Raw genomic sequence first — 21273 nt, 5'->3', positions numbered from 1 at the left:
TGGGGGGCGGGTGCTGAGATTGTACAGAAAATGCACAAAACACTGCAAAGATATACATATCTAAAGACATAGATTAGATTTCAGATTGGAAGGACATATTTAAATACCAAAGAGTGGAAATCTAAAAGGAGAAAGGAGAATGTGACTGTGAATAGGAGTCACAGAAGAAAATACCAAATGAAATAGGAGGGATCTTTGCACTGACCAATCCTAATACTGTGCCACCAACTTAATTGCATCTGAGATCCAGAATAACTCCAGAGAGTTCTAGAGTCTTCCTATAAGCAGGAGCATAAGGAACAAAATCATTTGATAAGTACAAAATATGTACAGATGCTTTTCAACTTACAATGTGGTTATGTCCTAATAAAGCCATCCTAAATTGAAAATATTTTAAGTCCAAAATGCATTTATTTAATGAACCTGACCTGTTGAACATCGCAACTCAGTCTGGTATATTTTATTAAAAACTATATTGAAAGTGAAAAACAGAATGGTTGTACTGGCACAGTTTCATACCACAATAAAGTTGAAAGCATTATTAAGTTAAGTGATCATAAGTTAGGGACCATCTGCATAATTATCCCCATCTTTGCTAAACAGATAGAAGGATGTTTGTAGTTGTTTGTTTATTTTCCTTAAAAAGATCCAAATCTGGAAGAAAATATGTATTTCCCCAAAGAGAGATTACTCCAATAAACTGTCCTAACTATACCAGCCCATTTCCCCAATATAAGGCAGATGGAGCTCAGTGCCAAATGCTAAGTCATAGGACAGGGATATCTCTGAAGGCCCAGGCAAAAGGAGGCCTTAGAATGATGAGGAGGAAACAATGGTGTAAATGCATTCATTCATTGGCCCAAACAATGTTAACTTAGCAGCTATTAAATGTGTCTAGTGCTATTCTAGGCACTGGAGATTGAGCCACAAATAACATAGATGAAAATATTCACAAGAAGCATAGTAAATAAATAACACAGAAAGAAAGGTCAGAGAGTGGTTAAGTGCTGCAAAGAGAATAAAGTAGGGGGAGCATGACAGAGAGGTTAAGTGTCAGAGAAAGTCCCTTGGTGGAGGCAATCTTTAAATTGAGATCTAAAGGATACAAGCTACCTGTGCAGAGGTCAGGGAGAAATCATTCCAACAAAGCAAAAACCTCCAAGTGGGAGAGGCATGCATGGTTGAGAGGCATAAAGACCAGAGGAGAGTGGAGTAAGGTAGGCCAGGAAGAAGGTGGTGTGAGATGAGCCTGAATAGTCAGGAGGCGCTGGGTAATGGAGATGCTGGTAAGCCAGGACAGGAGAAGTGGATTTTATTTTAAGTAGATGGGAAGCCAGTAGAGGGTTTTAAGCAGAGGACTGACAAGATCTGGTTTGTTTGTAAGGATATCTCTAAATTATGTGTGGAGTATAGGGTTGGAGGGGTGAGGAGAAAACTGAGAAACCAGGTGTGAGGCTATCTCTACATCTAGGTAAGGGTGGATGGTGGGTTTATCTAGGTTGGTAGGAGTGAGATAAAGTCAAGCAGAGAGGTTGGGGGTAGGTTTTACAAAGTCAACAGGCTTTATTGATGAATTTGATAAGAAAAAGAGTAACTCTATGATTTAGATTTGAATAACTGAGTAGACGCCATTCATTTAGAATGAGGAAGCTGGGAAAGCAGGTAGTTTAGAGATATCAGCCTGTGTCTATTCAAAGCTTGATGGGGATAAAAGTCTACTTTTAATAAAAATAATGTTCCTAAAATGGCCCAAATCTAGAATAAAACATGTATCTCCCAAAATACTGTTTACTCTGAGGAACTGTCCTAACGATAACCGGTCCTGATGCATTATCTTTTCATTTATCATCAGTCACTTGATAAATTATTAAGCCTAATGCCATACTATTATGGACAATTTAGAACTTAATTATCAGAATGATTAACTGGATTAGATTAATCTTAAATTCAAGAGGTCCTCTCTAATATCCCTCACTTGAAGGGAAATGTTGGACTTTAAGACATCTCAGGCTGTCCTGTCCCCGCCCAACAATCGAGTGAGATAAAATGTAGATAGGAGTGCTTTGGGTGCTAGAAGGTTTTGGGACCAGGTTAGTTTCACTTCTGTCAGAGACACATCCTCAGTTTTTTCTGCTCTCCTTCCTTTGACCCCAGAGCTCACAATCATTTACCAAAATGCTGACTCTACCTTCATAATGTCATTGAATCTAGCACTATCTATATCACCCTTGGCTGCCTACCATTCCCCACAACCTGACTACAAAATATTCTTCCAGATGATCTCATGGATCTCCCTCCTATCTGTCACTTCACCCACCACCCACATGGACAGTTACCTACCGATGCAAAACTTCAATCATGTCACTTCACTCTTCTTTGTTGTTGTTGTTGTTAAATATACATGACGATAGAGTGTAGTTTGACATGTTACAAATACATGGAGTATAACTTATTCTAATTGAATCCCATTCTCAGATTCTCCCAGACCCTACTTCTCCCATAGACCTGCCAAGCAGTCTTACTGACAGCTTCAGGCTTAAAGACATAGTCCTAGGTATTCAGCAGGATTTCAAGGCAAAGTTCCATCCAGTGCAAAAACAGCATGGACTTAAAAATTCCAGTTGGAATGCTTTCTTTAACCCTTACTATCTGGGTGCATATAAGATCTGTGAGCCTTCCATCTTCTCTCATGACTGGCTGTACAAGAGTCAAATGAGATGCTGAATCAGTAATGACTGGCACTCAGCTGGTTCTAAACAGCTGTCCCTTCTCTCCTTTGTTCTCCCACAAGGACAATAATGTCACCCTAAAGGATATTCACAAGACCTACATTGGACACCATTAGGGACTGTCCTGTGTCCTTCCCACAAAATTTATGTATTGAATCCTTAGACCCCAATATGACTATATCTGGAGATAGGCACATAGTGGATATAATAAGATTAAAGGAAGTCATAGGGTAGGGCCTTATGATATTATAGGACTGGTGTGCTTACAAGAACAGGAAAAGATATTAGGAATCTCTTTCCTTGCACACAGGGGAAAAAAAGGCCATGAGAATACAGCAAGAAAGCAGCTGGAAAGCCAGAACGAGAGGATTTGCCAGAAAACAACCCTGAAAGTTCCTTGAAGAGTTAGACCTCAGAGTGTTAGAAAACAAATTTCTGTGGTTTAAGCCTTCCAGCCTGTGATATTTTGTTATGGTTGCCTGAGAAGCCTAAGATAGACACCATTGCTTTATCACCTATGCGCCTCTGCCAGATTGTCATACTGTTCCTCTGCTCACAGGAGCTTATTAATGATAATTTATCACAATTATTTCCTAAACACTATCTCTCCACTCCACCCATGTTCATGCCCATTTGGGAATCACACCCCCTCTAGAGAGTAACCCAATGACATGAATCATGTTCTCTGCAATTTCCTCCGCCATCCCTTCTGAATTTGGGATTTAGACTTTATCTAAAATTTCTCCAGCTTGACCTTGCTTCTGACTAGCAAACCCTCTTCATCCCCTGATGGGGTGAGAGAGGCTGTTATAAACATTTACACAGTTTTACTGCCACTGTGCTTAAGGATCTGTGTCAGACCAAACCCAGCAGGTTTGATGGGATGGTAATTGGGAAAATAACATAATGTCACACCACAAAAGGCAAAAAGACTATGTGGTTCCTTTTGCCTTTAGGCAATTCATGATCATATTTGACTGCCTATATTTCCTGTCCAACAAGGTTGGCAAAAAAGAAGATAGAGAAATTAGAGAATCTCCCAGAATTTGATGGATCCATGCATATCAGCTTGAGTCCCTCTTGCAACACCTTCCAAGTGATGGTCAGCTGCATACACATCTCTAACAAGAACTCCCCACCTTTTCAGGCAGCTGAATCTATGGTAGAACATTTAATTATTTTATTAAGACTCTCTTTACCTTGACCTGAAACTTACCCATGTCCTACTTCCACCCCAGTGATACAGAACAAGACAAATCTCTCTTCCACAAGCTCTTACTACATCTAAAGACAGAGGTAATACACTCCCCTCTTATTCTCCAATCCAAGCTTCCTCTTTCTGTATGTCTGCTTCTCCTTATCCATGGACTTGAATCTCATCACCCTGTTCTTCTCTGCTTCCCTTAGTCCCATTCCTCTCCCCAAGTGGGTCTTAAAACCAAGTAGATTAATCTAGACACGAGCTGTCCAGAATGAGACAGGGTGCCCTTCTTGCCTTTCCATCTGGCTTTAACATCCTCCAGCTCCAATTCTTTTTTAAATCTTCACGATTCTTGGCAGTACTGAAGACTGAGCCAGTTCCTCTAATTTCTAGCACTATTGGAGGATTGGTCTCTAAATTGTTTGGAATATTTAACAAGACCAGTTCTCTTCTCATTGCAATTTAGATTCTTGATAAGACCAATTTGGTTTGCCTTAATACAGTCACTTACATTTTTTTCACTCCAATCCCTCCAGGGTTTGGCACAATTTGGATGACTTCCTGTGAGCCTTCTCTAAAGGGAAAATTAATTAAACCACAAAGGAAAATATCCCAGGCAAATCATTTCTCCCCACAAATGTTGGAAACTAGTGGGGATTGCATCTATCTTTTGAACCAAAGACATTACTCTATTTAATAATAACTCCTTTAGTGCTTAACTCAGTCCTAGAGATGTGTTCCCAGAACTTGTACTATTCACAGTGCTTGGCAAACCAGGGAAATCTGCTTCCCTTTGGAGCTTGTGAGAAATGCAAACCCTCAATTGCCTCCCAGAGACTTACTGAGTGAGAGTAATAAGCACTCCACTCCACGTGATTCTTATGCACAATTAGGCTTAAGGAACCTGCTCTAAACTGTATTAGAAGTCATCATTCTCTCCTTAATGTTGGTTTGACCTCTCTTGTGAAGCAGAAGAGCAGTCCCTAGCTAAACAATTACAATGCTAAGATCTGGAGGATAAAAAGTTGGGGATAAAAGAGGCTGACTCCAAAGTCCCCTGCTTTACTTCCAGAATTTTAAAGGTCTGTTACCAGGGCATTTATCCTTCCCAATGGGAGATACTATTACTCAAACCACATGTCAAGATATGGCATGAGGCCTGAACAAATCTTTGGCCGTCTCACTTCTAAAAATCTCAGAGTTGACAGGCTCAAATTAATACTCCCAGGATATCCTGTGTCACAGTAAAGTTATTGAGATATCCAAATGGAAGAGTCAAAGACTTTGTGGGAAATACTTCCACAAAAAATTTACCTTAAGAAATAGGATTATTAGGAGTTTCCAGATGGTGATCCCAACCACCAGAAACAACAAAAATGGGCTCTGATATGGCATGGAATTCACAAGAGGAATAATAGGCACTGAAGCCTCTTCACAATCAGGACAATCCTACTTTCTCCAACCCCAGCAGCCCTGCCATGTCCTGTCACATCCTCTACCTTCTGGCAAAATCACACCAACTCATGCTCTGTGCTTTCCTGACTCCTGTGTTAATGTGTTTTTTCTTCCTGAAACTCCCTCTCTGTTGAGCTCTGCCTTCCAAAACACTGTGTCAGTCATCAAAATGAGGCATAGTCCCATCTCATCACTGATACCATGCAGAGCTAATCTCTTCCCCCTCTGATCTCTTGTCCCACATGCTGTCTGTTCCACTCTCCTGGTGCATTTCACACTCTATGCTGGTACAGTAGTGCCCCCTTATTCATGGTTTCACTGATAGCAAATGTTTGAATGTTCCTCTTGGAAAAACAACAGGAAGCATTGCAACCAAATGCCTTGCAGTTGCAATTCTTCCTACTGACTGCACGAAATTGGGACTTTTCACAGGAATATGCCAAGGTACACTCTATCCTGAAGGAGAGGCAATAAACTTGGCCCTCCAGGCTTACACGGGGCTCATAAGGACAGCAGGGCATTCTAGAGAAATGTCTCTATGAGATGTCAATCTGGCACCCTGTTTAGCAGTAGTAAGAACAATACTACAAGTGGGGTGGGGAGATCTGATATTATGGGTTATTTTCTATCAAACAGACAAAATCTTTTTAATGATAATACTTGGTATTGGCAAGTAAATTTTCTCTTCCCTATATTTCTGGTATAATTCATCTTATACTATATAAGGACTTATACTATTTGGGGGACTCTATCTTAAGCAAATTATCTGACATGCAAAGATTTATTTAAAAAGAACTTCATTAGTATGTTCATTGCCATGCAACCAATACACCATATAATCCCTAAAATGTTTAAATTATGCATGTGAGCATATTTGTACATAAATTAATGAAAATATCCAAATTTCATAGTGGCTATCTTTGGAAGAAAAAATAATAAGTACATTGTTTTACTTCTTTATACTTTTCCAATTTTTTCACGATGAGTTTCTTTTATTTTATAATCATAACACAGTCTTTAAACCTTTGACAATGAAAGACTACAATTCCAAGGCTCCTCTCTTAGACTCACTGGCAGAGTCTGAGAACTAAGAACAAAGTTATGTATTTGTTTTGGGGGATGTAGAAAAAGACATGAAATGTCACTAAATACTAACTACAATAATGTTGTGTGTGACAAGAAATAGAAGATGGACATCTTAATCTAGGTTATCTGATGTTAGAGTTGGAAATACCTTGGAAAAGACTATGGTTAACATTGCTATTTTCAAATGAAATTAAAATTATAGTTCAGAGGAAGATGGTGGTTAAAGTTTATACATTATCTTTATTTACACCCTAGGGAAAATAAGCCTGAGCATACTCAAGACCTCTCTCTCACCTAGGAATCAAGAATTACCCAAGGAAATGAACAGGATCACCTTTGTCTTCTAAGTTAAAGATTAGGAGCAGACAATGGATTTGGGAAAGTATGCTAAATGCTTCAAAATAGTGAGTAGAAAGGATTTTGAATGTTTACATACACACACACACACACACACAAATAAATGTTTGAAGTGATGGATATTACAATTATTCTGTTCTGATCATTACACATTTTATATATGTATTGAAAAGTCACACTATACCCCATAAATATGTATAATTATTCCAGGTCAATTAAAAATAATAAAAATAGGGAGGGGGCATGAAGTTAGAAATGATGGTAGAATGTGATGATCATTATTATCCAAAGTACATGTATGAAGACATGAATTGGTGTTAATATACTTTGTATACAAACAGATATATGAAAAATTGTGTTCTATATGTTTAATAAAATTATAATGCATTCTGCTGTAATAAATAAATAAATAAAAGAAAAGAAAAAATAATAAAAATATGTATCTTTAAACTACCCTGTATCAAAAATCATGTTTGAATGCTTTAAAGACTCACACAGCCTTCCTTCCCCTCCTACTAAGCACACTGGGAACCTTTCAACCAGGTTCTAATTTTGGCTCTGCCATCACAAACTATGTGACCTTAATTCAGTCACTTTCTGCTTTGAACCTTAATTTCCTCCATTATAAACCAAGAATAAGACTCCTTCTTACCCTAACCCACAAGGGTATTGTCGCACTTAAATGAGATGACAAATGTAAGAGACCTTTAAGAAACATTTGCCCATAAAGTAATACTATTCTGAAAAAACACTAATAATGTTTTTACATGACCTGTGTTTTTATGAAGCTTTCATTGTGTTTTTATGGAGTGCCCTGAGTTTCATCAAAGAGCCAAAGTTATCGGTTTCTCTTTGAGGGAGAAAGATCATACATCAAACGAAATTGCACTCAACAAATTTCAAGAAACTAATTTCTTCGTTAATTAATCATGTAATTTCAAGAATATCCAGAACACTGAGATGGTACCCTGTTCCCTGCTTCTGTCCTCCTCTTTAAAGGACAGGACTGCTTCTCCATCCTTCTCTGGGCTGTGCTAGACACATCCATTGGGATGTCCTCCCAAAAGTGATTCTCAAACTTTAGCACACATCACCATATGAGATTCACAATTAAATATGCATTTCACATAAGTAATGAATATGTTTTTAAGTATAAGTACATCCTGTGCAATATTTGGGATAACTTATCCTACAAATGTGTTTATTGTTTGACTGAAATTTGCATATAACTGAACAACCTGTATATTTTTTCGTTAAATTTGGCAATCCTAATTAAAATCACCTAGAAGCTTTCATTGCTCTGCCTGATTCTCTAGAGTTTCTGATGCAGTAGGTCTAGGTTAGGGCTGGACAACTAGCAAGGTCTGGGTACCTCACTTAGAGAGCCCCACACTGGGAAAATAAGAAAAGGAAAGAGGAACACTGACTTTAACAGTGCCTCCAAGTGTTAGGTCATGAAGGTTAGTTCACTTTATCTTATTTAATGCCCACAAAGTTTGGTAAGGTGATATTATTCATCTTAATTTTACAGATGAGATTAAGGATCAGAGGAGTGGAGTGTCTTGCCCAAGGTCCCATAGCCAAAGGTTCTTAAAGTCCAGGAGGCAAAAGAAATGTTTCAGCCCTCCACTGACTTCCCCCTTTTCTGACAGTTTCTTCTAATTTCCATGCAGGGGCACCATGGGAAGAGACCCTCCTCCCCATATCTCACTGTAAACTCAGGAGCAACATGTGCTCTGCTGCATTTTATTTCCTCCTTCACCTTCTCAGGAACTGTTAATATTTCTCTCCATTTAGAAACTCTCTTTTCAACAAGGGGAATTTGAAAAGGTTTAACATTGGACAGTGGCCATCTTTCAAGAATCAAACTTCCTTGATTGAAACAGGAAAAAAAGGTGGGGTTTGTATATTCAGAATATTTTATTTCTGAGTCTCTGGTAAATATTTAGACACAAGCTTTGCTCCAGAGTCATCATAACCTCTGTTTACTCTACATCAGCTCATGTGCCCACAGACAATGGTTGTCTTTCATTCATTACATGCATGCACATCTCTCCCCTGACCAACAAAGTGATGAGAAGTCAGGAAGCCACTGCCAAAGTTGGTGTTTTCCCACCAGTTTTTGGCACAAAAGACAGGTGAGGTCTTCTGATGGCATTTAGAGGTTGAAGGGACTGGACACCAACCCACCCACCAACAGGTGGACCCATCTTCGGAATCATCAATAATTCAAAATGCCTGATCTAAATGTACCATATCTCTCCCATGCTGCCCCTTTTCAGTGCCTTTGGCCATCTGTTTTTTTTTTTTTTTTTTGCTTAGATTGCTCATCCCCCAATTTTCCTTATTTTATATTTTAAAATTTTTATTTGATTCATAAAAAGTACACATACTGATGTGGTATGTAAATGCATGTATACAATGTGTAATGATCAAAACAGTAATCATTTCAATCATTTCTTGTTTCTGGATGAGTTCTTCTGATCCTTTAGGTCTTAGCCTAAATGTCCAATCTTCAGAAAGTTCCACCCTAGGTAGGCAAAGAAGACCCTTCTCCTTCCCACCTACCCTTAACTCAAATGCTTTTCTTTCTTAACACTTAACTGTTACTTAAAATTTTATATGTATCTGGTAAAAATGTGAGTGACATACACATACATGCATGCATATAAATGGGCACCTATCACAGAATCTGGCACACAGTAATCACATGTAGTTGTGGAAAAAAGAATAGCAAAGCATAAATAGATAAATGAATAAATGACTGCATAGCTGAAGGTAGAGGATCTACAAATTAGATAAAATAATGATGATAATGATGATAGCCAACCCTTGATTAGTACTGACAGTATCCTATCATAAGTTATTCATATGCACTAACTAATTCAATCCTCACAATAACTCTACAAGATAAGTGCAATTATCTCTATTTTGCATTTGAGGAAACTGGGGCACAGAGAGAGTAACTCACCCACAGCCATGTAAATAAAAATGCATGGGGCTGAGATTTTAATCAAGGCTTCTAACTCCAGAGTCTGTGCTCTTATCTATAATTTCAAATCACACCCTTAACATGAAGTTTGCCCAAAAAGATTGATATAGTTGCCTCTGACTTACTTTGCCACATGCCAAAATAGACAAGGAAAGCCCAGATATATTCTTAATGCAAAATCCAAAGACTTCACTTTAGCTGATAGTTTTAGCACTCTTCTGGATTTGACCAACTGGAAACATTGATTGAAATTTAGTTTGTCCTTTACGTCTACAGAAGTGTTAATTTGTTAGAAAATACTGGGAAGGTAGCCAGTGGGAAAGAGAAATCTGGGAGCTTAGGTACAAACTAGATGACAGCAACTTGGCTACATGTCATTTGACTGATGCCTAGGAACACAAAGAGGTGAGTGGCACATGATGCCTAGGAACCCATGGGGAGGTGAATGGCAATACATTTCTCAAAGAAGCTCCACAGCAGAGACTAAGATAAGAAGAATGGGAGGCAAATTGCTCTACCAAAAAAAAAGTGAAGAAGAATGAGACGGAGAGAAGGAAGATGAGAGGAAAAAGTAGAGGACAGCATGAAAAGGAGAAAGCAAGAGGAAGAGAAGAAAGGAGGAGAAGGAGGTAGAGGAAGAAGAAAATGAGAAGCAGCAAAAAGAGGAAGAAAGGAAGAAAAGAAGGAGGAAGAGAACAAAGGAACCAGGTTATTTAAGAGCAAAACAGGAGTTGGTAAAAATTTTCACTGAAAAGGAGATACATATTATGAGAATTTTCAAGTTTTACAAAAACTTGACTCAAACTGACAAAAAAACAGTCTTGAGATAGAGAGGAAGCATGGCCACACCAGACTTTACCAAGATGACCAATGTGGGCTGAAATTAGATACTCCACCACAGGCTCATGCCACTACATCTGGCATCAGACTGCACCTGTGGGAGACCTTGAGTGAGGTGATTGCTGGTGGCTTGGCTTGGTCCGAAGTGAAGTTTATGGAGGAAGCTTCATGAAGGAAGTGGATGGACAATGGACTCTGCTGACATTTATTGTTTATTAATTATTAAGGTTCTAATGAGAAAAATAACAGAACCAATGAATGGCAGAACTATCAAAATGACAAAACCATTAGATATAAGAAGGACCATTGTAGTTTCTTCATTTAGAAATGGTAATGATAATAATAATAATAAAAATAATAATAATAATAAATAATATAGAAATGAATGTCTGTGAATGTACCACAAGAAGGGAAGCCTCAGCAGGAAGAGTATCATCAGGTACCAGAGGGTTTATTCTACAATGACTATTATTTCATTTAATCTGTAAAAATAGTTTCCTTTAGAAATGACTTTAAAGGAAATTATTTTGTAGATGTTCCAAGTTTTATGAATATTGGAGAATATACTCAATTTTAAATGGTAATAGAATATAAAGGTTTCTTAGTGTGCAAATAAATTTAATCATGGCTTCAATAAAAATATATTTTAAGACCTATAGAAATAATTTAAATATTTTCCTGTATGTGTATTTCATTGAATTTTTGTTTTGTTGGGTATTTTGTGTTGGAATGTCAGAGTTAAACATAAATTAGATAGTAGATACAGTATCATTTACCAGAATGCCTACCCTCCAAACCAACATTGTTTCTTTATTTCTGAATAAATACAACTTGTTTCAAGAGAGTTGTGGCTAATTAAAAGTAAATTTCAACAGTAGTCAAAAAAACAAAATTGGATACTCCAATTAAAGACAGACTTGTTTTTCCAGTTTTACTATTATGAGACTTAAAAAAATAGAGCAGCAAAAAACATTTTCTCTGTGCACAGGGACAGAAATTTGGAGCCCTGCTGGAGAAAGACTTTGAGTTGGATCCTGCATCCTCCCTATCTCCTGAATTCTTACCAATGCTTACACTAGAGAAGAGAATGCAGACTGAGCTCTCAGGTGACACCACCAAGCGGGGCCAGCATGAGGATCTGTAGATATTTCCCTCTCCTCTCTCCCTTTTCTCAAATTCAGCTCCTATTTCCAGTGCTTGCATTCATTGAAAGGTCTTGGAGCAGGTATTGTAAGGGATAAAGAAAAATTATGAAAAGTATAGGATTAGACCTCATCAGAGGGTACTGGGATAAAACAAGAACACAGATGGCTTTTTGCTGGTGGAAAGCAATCCCAACAAGAAGACAGGGCCCAATGGACTTGGGTGGTAAAAGGAGGCAGAAATCACTTCTCTGAGTCTTTTGAAGGATAAACTACTTGTCTTTCCTTCTCATTTTGTCCTGGGGATTTCTTCCTTAGTCGGCTCTTGTCTCTCCTGTGTCCATTTGCCTAGTTCCTGGTCTTTTCTCTCTGATTCATGAAGTCCCACCTGTATTGGGCCTGCCAGGTTTTTACAAGACCCACTTTGGGTCCTTTAGTGGCATTGTAAGGGGCCAGACTTTGGTTTGATCATTAGCTTTTAGAGACTTAAAGTTAAATCTGGTATATTTTTCTCCATAGGTTTTTAAAAGTTTAAGAAGATGTCTTCTTTCTCCAGGGATAATTTCTATCAGGGTCTCTGGTCAACACTAAATGAAAGAATTTCTTGGTTTTCAGATTAACCTTTAGACCACACCTATCGGCCTCATAAATGTTCTCAAAGGACAAAGAGAAAGAGACCTGAATAACCAGAAGAACAGAGAGAGTCCTAGCTCGGTCCTTATCTTTGAGTGAACTTGGGCCATGGAGTTAATCATCATTCTTATTATACTTGCAAATTAGATCACTGAAAAGTCAATCAGATAAATGATGTGACAGTCTTTGGGAAAAGTTTCTACTTGAAAAAGAAAAAGTAAAAGAGCTACCATTGAGGCTCACTACCAATACTACTCTGAAACTGTACACATGTTCTCAAAACAATAAGTCTGGTCCTTTGCCTGTTTTTGTAAATAAAGTTTATTGGAATACAGCCATGCCCATTCATTAATTTCATGGATACTTTTGTGCTACAAAGCTGAGTTGAGTAGTTGTGACAAATTTCACAGCTACAAAGATGAAAGTGTTTACTATCTAGCCTTTTGCAGAAAAAGTTTGCCAACACTTTCCCTAAGGCACTGGGATACAATGCTTTCTGTAAATTCTCTAACAATAAAAGAAGAAAAGGAATTCTGGCTGTCCAGAGACACTATAATCCCCATGGTCTTTGCTGGTAATTGATGAACTAGTGTGGCCATACCCATTTCCTTTACTTTCCCCCTCTCTTGGGCATACAATCTTAGAATTTCAGTCCTGGAAGAGCCTTTGAGACTCATTGAATGATTTTGCTGTGGCTATCAGGCCAAGAGAGATGCCAGCTCTGGAGAGCCTCTGGCTTCTGTAATGATGTCTTTGGGCCAGCACATTTGAGAACCGATATTTGAGACTCCTCATCTGACCCCTAAAATTAAAGAGGAAACTCTTGAAGCCTTAGAGAAGTTAATGAATTTCCCAATGTCACAAGGCTTGGTTAAGTCAGGTCCTTTGGTTCCTTGTGCAGTTCTCACTCCCTGCCCTTTGAAATGCTTACTTCTGAGTAGAAAGAGTTCCCAAGGGTTTGGCCCAGCCTTGTTGTGCCCCATGCTCCCATGGAGTCCACTCTGACAATGTATCATTATGACCAAATTCCTCTCCAAAACAAGAGTTCTCCCTAGGATGTATATCTGGGGGCCTATTTCTCTGAGTAATTTCTGCTGCTTATAGCCCAGGAATAGGAAATTCCCTTTCAAAACTCAGCCCCTAAGTTTCCTGGCCTTCCTGCATTCATATCATCCATATCCCTCAAATAATCATTATAATACAGCACACAGGGAGCTGCTAGTTAAAAGTGCCCGAAGTGCCCCCCAAAAAGGGAATCCTGAGCTACCAACCAGTCCACAATTACAGAAGTACAACTTTATGGTTCCTGTTACTCAGTTGAGTTGGCTTGGGTTGCTTTAAGAGTGATTCAGGCTCCTGCAGGCCCCCCCACCCCCCGCCTGGCTCTCTGTGGAAGCTACTCTTCTTGTAATTTCAGCCCTGGATCTGCTGTTTCCCCACTAACTGTCCCTCACTTCTATTTGTAGGCCAAGGTACAAACTCCTTTCCTCTACCAGACTCACTAACTTTTTAGGAATGAGGCCTGTTTTAGAGTTCCCAGATTTTCACCTGGAGTACGTCATAATGACTCTTTCCAAAGCTCCCTTAGATCCTAGAAATGCACAGAACCAGCCTCTTATATCCAGTCTCCTTTCAGATTTTATGAGCTGATTTCTTCTGACTTTTCTTGTGGGTAACACTATAGCTCTCCATGCCTCAAATATCAACCCAGGGTCAACACAAGTCTTCCCTTCCTAAAATCTCCCTGGGCCATCTTTCAGAAGCTTATCTGGATGTATTCTCTTTCTACAGCACAAAACAACTGGGCAAAAGGCAGAAGGAAGGGGCACAGGTTCCACTGTGGCACTGAAAGTTTTTGCCACAGCCAGCAGGCCAAGAGAGATATCCCCACTCTGGAGAGCCTTTGATTCTGTAATGTCTTTGGGCCAGCACATTTGAGAATTGATATTCTGGTTATGGACTTATTGAACAATGACAGGTTTGAACTGACTTCATATTATATTTCAAAGAGAAATTGAGATGTATAGTTTTGACGATGTTCTAAATTTTTCAGTTTTGGAGGGAAAGTTCTTAAATGCGTATTTTCTTGATTTCCATGTTTTCCTCTAATTCCTTCTTACAGGTGTATATCACTATGTATTTTAAAAAAAACAATGTTTTAAATTCTAGAATGAAAATCACTGTGGTTATTTATTTTTTCTAAAGTAGCAGTTTTTAAACTTTGATACGTCACTAGAATGTTGTTCTCAAACAAAATGTGAGTTGATTCCCCTTATATAAAATAAATAAAAACTGAGTTGCTGGGGAGTAAAGAGGAGAAAAACCACCCCTGAAGCATTTCTTCAGAGCCCAAGTGTTTTAGTGAACATAGTATAAAAACACTTTAGATTGCAACCATATTTGGTTTTTTTATTTGTTCTTTTTAGTTATACATGACAGTAGAGTACATTTTGACATACTTAATACAAACATGAAGTACATATAAAAGAATGTAACCATATTTGTGTTAGTCAGCTTTTGCATTGCTAATACCTTAGAAAAACAACTTAGGGAGGAAGAATGTATTTTGGTTCATGGTTTCAGAGATTTCAATTTATATTCAGTTGGCTCCATTGTATGAGATGACACAGAACATCATGGCAGAAGAGCATGGTGGAGGACAGCTATTCAGTTAAAGACAATGAGGAAGCAGAGACAGAGACAAGGAATACTCTTTAGGGCACACCCCCAACCATGTCCACAGCCTATAGTTTCTACCACCTCCCAGTAATTCATTCAGTTATCAATGGATTAATCCACTGGTGAGGTCAGAGCCATCATGATCTAATCACTTCCCAAAACTACCATCTCTGAACATTGTTATACTGGGAATCAAGCCTTCAACACATGAGTCTTTGGGAGACATTTTAGATCCAGACTATAACACCATATTTTAATGCATCTAAGATACCAACTATCATAAAATGTATCATGTATCTCAAAGAGAGAACAAACATTGTCAGTTGACGTATGGAATGCTTCAGATTGGCTTTGAAAATCAGCCCAACACAAATTAACATGATTCATGTGTGTGTATACATATTTTATTTATACTCCTGAAAATCAACAAATTCATTTTAAAATGCAGCCAATGTGTACCTGGAATTGATAATTTGCAGGAATTTAAGTAAATATGCATATAAATCATCTCAATTTATTCATACAATGAACCTAAAAGTTAAATTTAAGACATCAGCAGCAATAGTTTCAGGAACACTAAGCTTCCCCTTACTGAGCACTACTAAATACCATGCACTAGATAGATGCCAACTGAGGGAGTTGCCTTGGCACTGTGAAATAGAAAAGGAGGGAACCCTTCCAAACTCATTCTATGAGGCTAGTATCACCCTGATGTCAAAACCAGACAAAGACACATCAAGGAAAGAAAATTTCAGATCAATATTCCTGATGAACATAGATGCAAAATTCTCAATAAAATTCTGGCAAATTGCATACAAAAACATATTAAAAGATTAATTTCATTTTAAATAGATTATGTGACCAGCAGTTACCACATTGGACAGGACAGCTCCAGAAAGGATACCCAAACTTTGCTTGAACTTTGGGATCAGAGCTGCCACTTTCACACCTGCTTTTAGGAAGTACCAAATTCTAAACATGAAAAGATAAAAAAGCATGGACACAGAACTGAAAGGAAGCAGTAGAATAGGTGTGCTTCTACCCACAAGGAGTAAAAAAAAAAAAGACTACCATGAGGGACTCATCACAAAGTCAGCATCTACCCAGTACTTTTGGCCAGCATAAAAATAAAATATAAATCACTTCAAAGTCCCACTTACATGCAGATATAATAGGGTCGAACTAATAGAAACAGAGAATATGATGGTAGTTGCCAAGTGCTGACTCATACAGTATTGGGAATGGATAGGAAGTTGTTGGTTAAAGGGTACAAAATTTCAGTTGGGTTATATGAATTCCAGAGATCTAATAAGTAGCACGGTGGCCATAGTTAATAACAATAGATTGTCTACTTAAAAACTTCTAGGAGAGGGGCTGGGATTGTAGCTCAGTGGGGGAGAGCCTGCCTTGAAAGTGTGAGGCACTGGGTTCAATCCAAAGCACCACATAAAAATAAATTAATTAAATAAAGGTATTGTTTCCATCTATAACAAAATATACATATATATATTTAAAAATGCTAGGAGATTAGATCTTAAATACACTTATTGCAAAAAACATGAGATAATGAGTCTATTAGTAAATTTGATTTAATCATCTCACTGTGTGTGTGTGTGTGTGTGTGTGTGTGTGTGTGTTTGTGAGAAAACATCACATTGTATACCATAAATGTATAAAATTTTTACTTGAAAAAAATTTTTAAATAGAAATAACTTCAGGAATAATCTAAGCAACTGTAAAAATTCCAATTATTAAAATTCATTCTAAAATAGTTGGTCAAAGGCCAACTTTAGGATGTAATGATAATCTGTGAAGTCCTCTCTGGGCAATATATATTAGAACAGTGACAGTCTTTACTTTCTTGCTTCTCTTTCTCCAATCAACTTACCACTGTCATCCCTTCTCATTGTATATATGTGCCATTACGCCCATTTTTCACCAGCCAATCTCACTTGTATCTTAATCCCAAGGAATTGCAACATTTGGACAAATTGTTCAATCAGTTGCTTCAATGAGAACTCTGGATCAAAATGGTCAGTGGGTTAAATTGATAACCCAGCCAGAACCCTGTGCTGATATGATGGGATGAATATCTTAGACTCTCTCACACCCATGCACCTGTCCTTTGATTGAGCTAGTTCTGTCTGTGTGAAAGTATCATAGAAAAAAAACCACTTAAATATGCAAAATATAAAATTCACCAAAGGTTAAGAACTACAATTGAAAACAGTGGAAGTCTCCTCTTCCATTTATTCAGTGAGTGTCTCTATGTATCAGATACCGCAAATAGCTCCAGAAAAGGGAGGACAATAAAATTGCTCTTAAATGAGAGAAAGTAGGAAAGAGGTAGCAAAAGAGCTTCTATTTACAGATTTTCCACCATAGAAGAGGTCCCCACTTCTCATAACACTTCTGGAAAGTAAATATAATCAATTCCATTTTATAAATAGAGAAATGGAAACTCAGATTTGTCCAAGAATACTTCGATCTGTGTGTTCTTGTTTCTCCACACTGCCCACCTTGTGAAGTTTTTTCCTTTATTTATCCCTTGATGAATTCCAACCATTACTTATTTAAATGCTATTCCATTAAAATAAGAGATTATAAATGCTCAGGAGACCTGGTGAGCATGTGACCCATATCCAGAATTTAGGGAAGAAGGAAGGATATGGGTTCCTAAAGGTAATACCCCAGCACATAGAATTTCAGAAAAAAAACTCACCGGCCACCACACCATACTTCGGCCTGCCAGGAAAAAACCTCCGACTGTCCCACGATTGGTGGAAAACATAGCCTAAGGAAGAAAGGGTCCAAAATTTAATGGAAAACTGGAAGAAAGACATTACCAGCCAAAGGACATACCTCCTCATTCTGGCATTTTCTTTAACCACTCCACTTTTTGACCTTCTTTCACTTTCCTATTCCCCTGGACCCTCACGATACTTAGATGATGGAGGCAGGGCCCTACAGTTAACAGACAAGGAAACTGAGGCTCAGAAGGCTTAAACAATTCCCCTAGTGCCAGTGAAACAAACTGAAATTAAGGACAACTTCCTGATAAGTATTTTTCTGCATTGTGTCTTTCCTCATACTGGGAATAAATCGTTAGCTTGGGGGATGCCAAAGAAACTGAGAATGGCAATCGCTCCCTGCCCAAGTCTGTCTAGTGCAGGTAACTAAATATACATATGTATGCCATCTGGCTTTTGTTTCTACAAATTATAACCACTTCTATGGGTCCTGTAGATAAACAAACTCACTGCTTCTTCCTAGTTTGACCAAACTGCAAAAAATTCATTTTTATTTTCCATATTTTGCCTATTGTGTGGGTGGGTGGCCAGATCCAGCCAGTCAGGATCAAGGCAGGATCTCTGGGCTAGGCTGCTGGTAACACTAGCTCACTCTGCAATTGGCTCTGAACAAGCCCCTCCACCTGAATCTGTTTGTTTTCATATTAAATTGGAGGAAATGCAACTCTTAAATTTTTATTGGTGCATTATAATTATACATAATAGATTTACCATTATATATGCATATTTACATACATGCACACACACACACACACACATATATACACAAAAAAAGATATAACAATACAATTCGGTTGATTTTGTTCCCCAGTACCTCTCTTTCCTCCTCTCCTCTAATACCTTTTGGAAATAGAAATTTTTACCTCTTTCTTACAAGAATATCAATGTACCAAATGAAAAATCATACTTTTGAAAAGTACTGTATGGTATGTGCATTGTATCTCAATAAAGCTATTGTCAAAAAGGAAAATACTGTAAGATTGCAAGATGTTGATACTAACTATTACATTAAAAAACAGACATTCAAACTCAATACAAATTTATCCCTCCCTGAAGATGTAAGTAGGAGCTTGCTGGAATCGTTCTTTGGCGATATATTGTGACTAATGTGGTAAATACAGAGAAGGGGACAATTTCTTCTAAAAAGAGGATAAAAGGAAAGGCTTCCCAGAGTGGGCAGCATTTCAGCAAATGTTAAAGGAAAAGGGAGGGAGATTTCAGGAGTTCAGTGATCCACAAGTGGAACTACACCAGGCTGGGGAGGGAAGGAATGGCAAATAGTGTTAGCTGTTGAACCTGACTGAGGCATATGAATAGGTAGAGTGGTAAGAGGTGAGCCAAGATCTCAAATGCCAGGCTAAAAGTTACAGGCTGTATTCATAAGAAATAGGCAGTCACTGAAGGCTTAGGAGGAGAAATATGACAGGTATCTTTAATGCATGATGACCAGCTCTTCTCAAGCCTTCTTTGTTTCTGAGACTGCAGCTTATTTCTGTTTGAGCTCAGGCCCAGGCCCAGGTCCAGGCTTTCAACACAAAATGGGCAGTGTTTCTGCTCTTGTCCCTGGTCCGCCTCTCCCTTCCTCTTTTCTGTCATTGGCTTTCTCTCAGCAGACACTTGTTAATCTCCCTGAAAATATTAATGACTGATAGGGACTTAGCCCCACCAGACTCATGTTAAAGGAAAAGGGAGGGAGATTTCAGGAGTTCAGTGATCCAGAGGTGGAACTACACCCAGGCTGGGGAGGGAAGGAATGGCAAACAGTGTTAGTTGCTGAACCTGAGACTGCAGCTTATTTCTGTTTGAGCTCAGAAATAAGCTCAAACAGAAATAGTTTGTTTCTTACAAGAATATCAATGTACCAAATGAAAAATCATACTTTTGAAAGGTTTGTGTTTTCATAGTTGACCATGATGCTAAAAGGCACCACTGCTCTAAAGAAATTCACCTCTGGTGGTGACAATTCAGGCATTTAGGAACTTTCCATTCATTTAGCAAACAAGTATATAGCAGACAATATATTGCTTGGTGCTCACACTGGAGTGAAGTATTAGACATAGATAGTCCTTTAAGAAGCAGGATCATTTATGCATCTAATCTAATAACAGATTTGTTGAGCCTCCCTGGGTGTTAGGCAGTACTAGGCAGAGCACATCAGGGCTTTCTGGACTCCTAGCAGGGTCTTCCATCCCACTGAACATACTCTGAGGGCTCTATAGTGGATGTTTTGAGAATAACAGGAGAGCCAACAGATCTAAAAGCACATAAGAAGATCACTAGGGCTGAAATAGAAATAAATACCAATGACTTAGCCTCCAATGGTGGGCTAGGGAAAATTCATTCTGAAGTCAAAGAAGGTGATACTCTCCAGCCTGATTAGGGAGACAGGAAAAGTAGGTTGAGGTCCAGACACAAAGTAGGTTGAGATCCAGATACAAAGATTTCCAAGTTCTTCAGAAATGAGGAGCATAGAGGAAGAATGTAAGGTCAGGGTCTAGAATGGGGAGCTGGAGTAATTCAGAAAAGATATTGGAGATGTACCAAAGGTAAAGAGAGGTGCACCTCCACAAGGCCTTTGCTCTCCAGCATGGTTATCCCCTCCTCATCTCTGCCTACCCATCCCTCAAGGCCTCTCACCTTTCACCTTCCCTGTGAAACCTTACCTGACACTCCCCCCATGGAAATATCTTCTATGAACTCTTTCCTTCCCCAGGCAAAAATAATCTCTCCCTCCTCTGAACACCTAGAGAACTCCATTGTTACCTTGTTCAAAGTTCTTACATGTTCTTTTACTTTGTGTTACCATATTTCAAATTTTTAATCCCTATAGAACTCAGTAAATGCCTTATGCATGGAAAGGCACTGTCTCACGATTAGGATAGGCACAAAAAACTTCAAGGTCCTAGGGTTCACTTTGTAAACCATAGTATTAAATTCACCACTCTATCCTACAACTAGAAGAGAATAAACTCACAATGGCAAGCTGTGAGAGCAAAAGAAGAACAATTAACTCAGAATTTTTTTTGTTTGTTTGGTTGGTTTGGTTTTCTCAATGGAATACAAACATCATTGAGCAAAAGGAAGGAAGTTTAGGCCTCAGTTTAAATGAGGAACAGATTAAGAAACTGGAGATGTTGGGCCTGGAGAGAAGACTCAGGTGTGGCCTATTACCTTCTGATATGTAAAACAGGACAGTCACACTCAGTGCATCCTTCATAGAGCATAACAAAAAATGGGAGAAGCCCCAGGCTGTCAGGTTGAAGCTGTGTTCCAGCTCCTTTTTGTCAGAGCTGTTCAGAGATGGCAATGGGGCCACTGGGAAGATTTTCTGCTGAAAGTATTCAAGTCA

General features: G+C 38.5%; 1 protein-coding gene across 2 annotated transcripts in view; it reads right to left on the bottom strand.

Annotated features, from left to right (window-relative positions):
* Positions 1-21273, bottom strand: part of LOC124089466 (sodium/glucose cotransporter 1) — a 92606-nt gene that overhangs the window by 45358 nt on the left and 25975 nt on the right. For both annotated transcript variants that reach the window (XM_058577415.1, XM_046439508.1), the window contains exon 2: positions 17837-17908. In XM_058577415.1, the coding sequence (XP_058433398.1) occupies positions 17837-17905 (69 nt within the window). In that variant the 5' untranslated portion in view covers positions 17906-17908. The remainder of the gene's footprint in view (positions 1-17836; positions 17909-21273) is intronic.

This window comes from Marmota monax, unplaced genomic scaffold (assembly GCF_021218885.2).
Source record: "Marmota monax isolate L192 unplaced genomic scaffold, Marmota_monax_Labrador192_F-V1.1 WCK01_AAM20220418_F8-fsc00253, whole genome shotgun sequence".
NCBI classification, from domain to species: Eukaryota; Metazoa; Chordata; class Mammalia; order Rodentia; family Sciuridae; genus Marmota; species Marmota monax.
The sequence above is the reverse complement of the archived record's forward strand: the minus strand, read 5'-3'. Positions and strand labels throughout refer to the sequence as shown.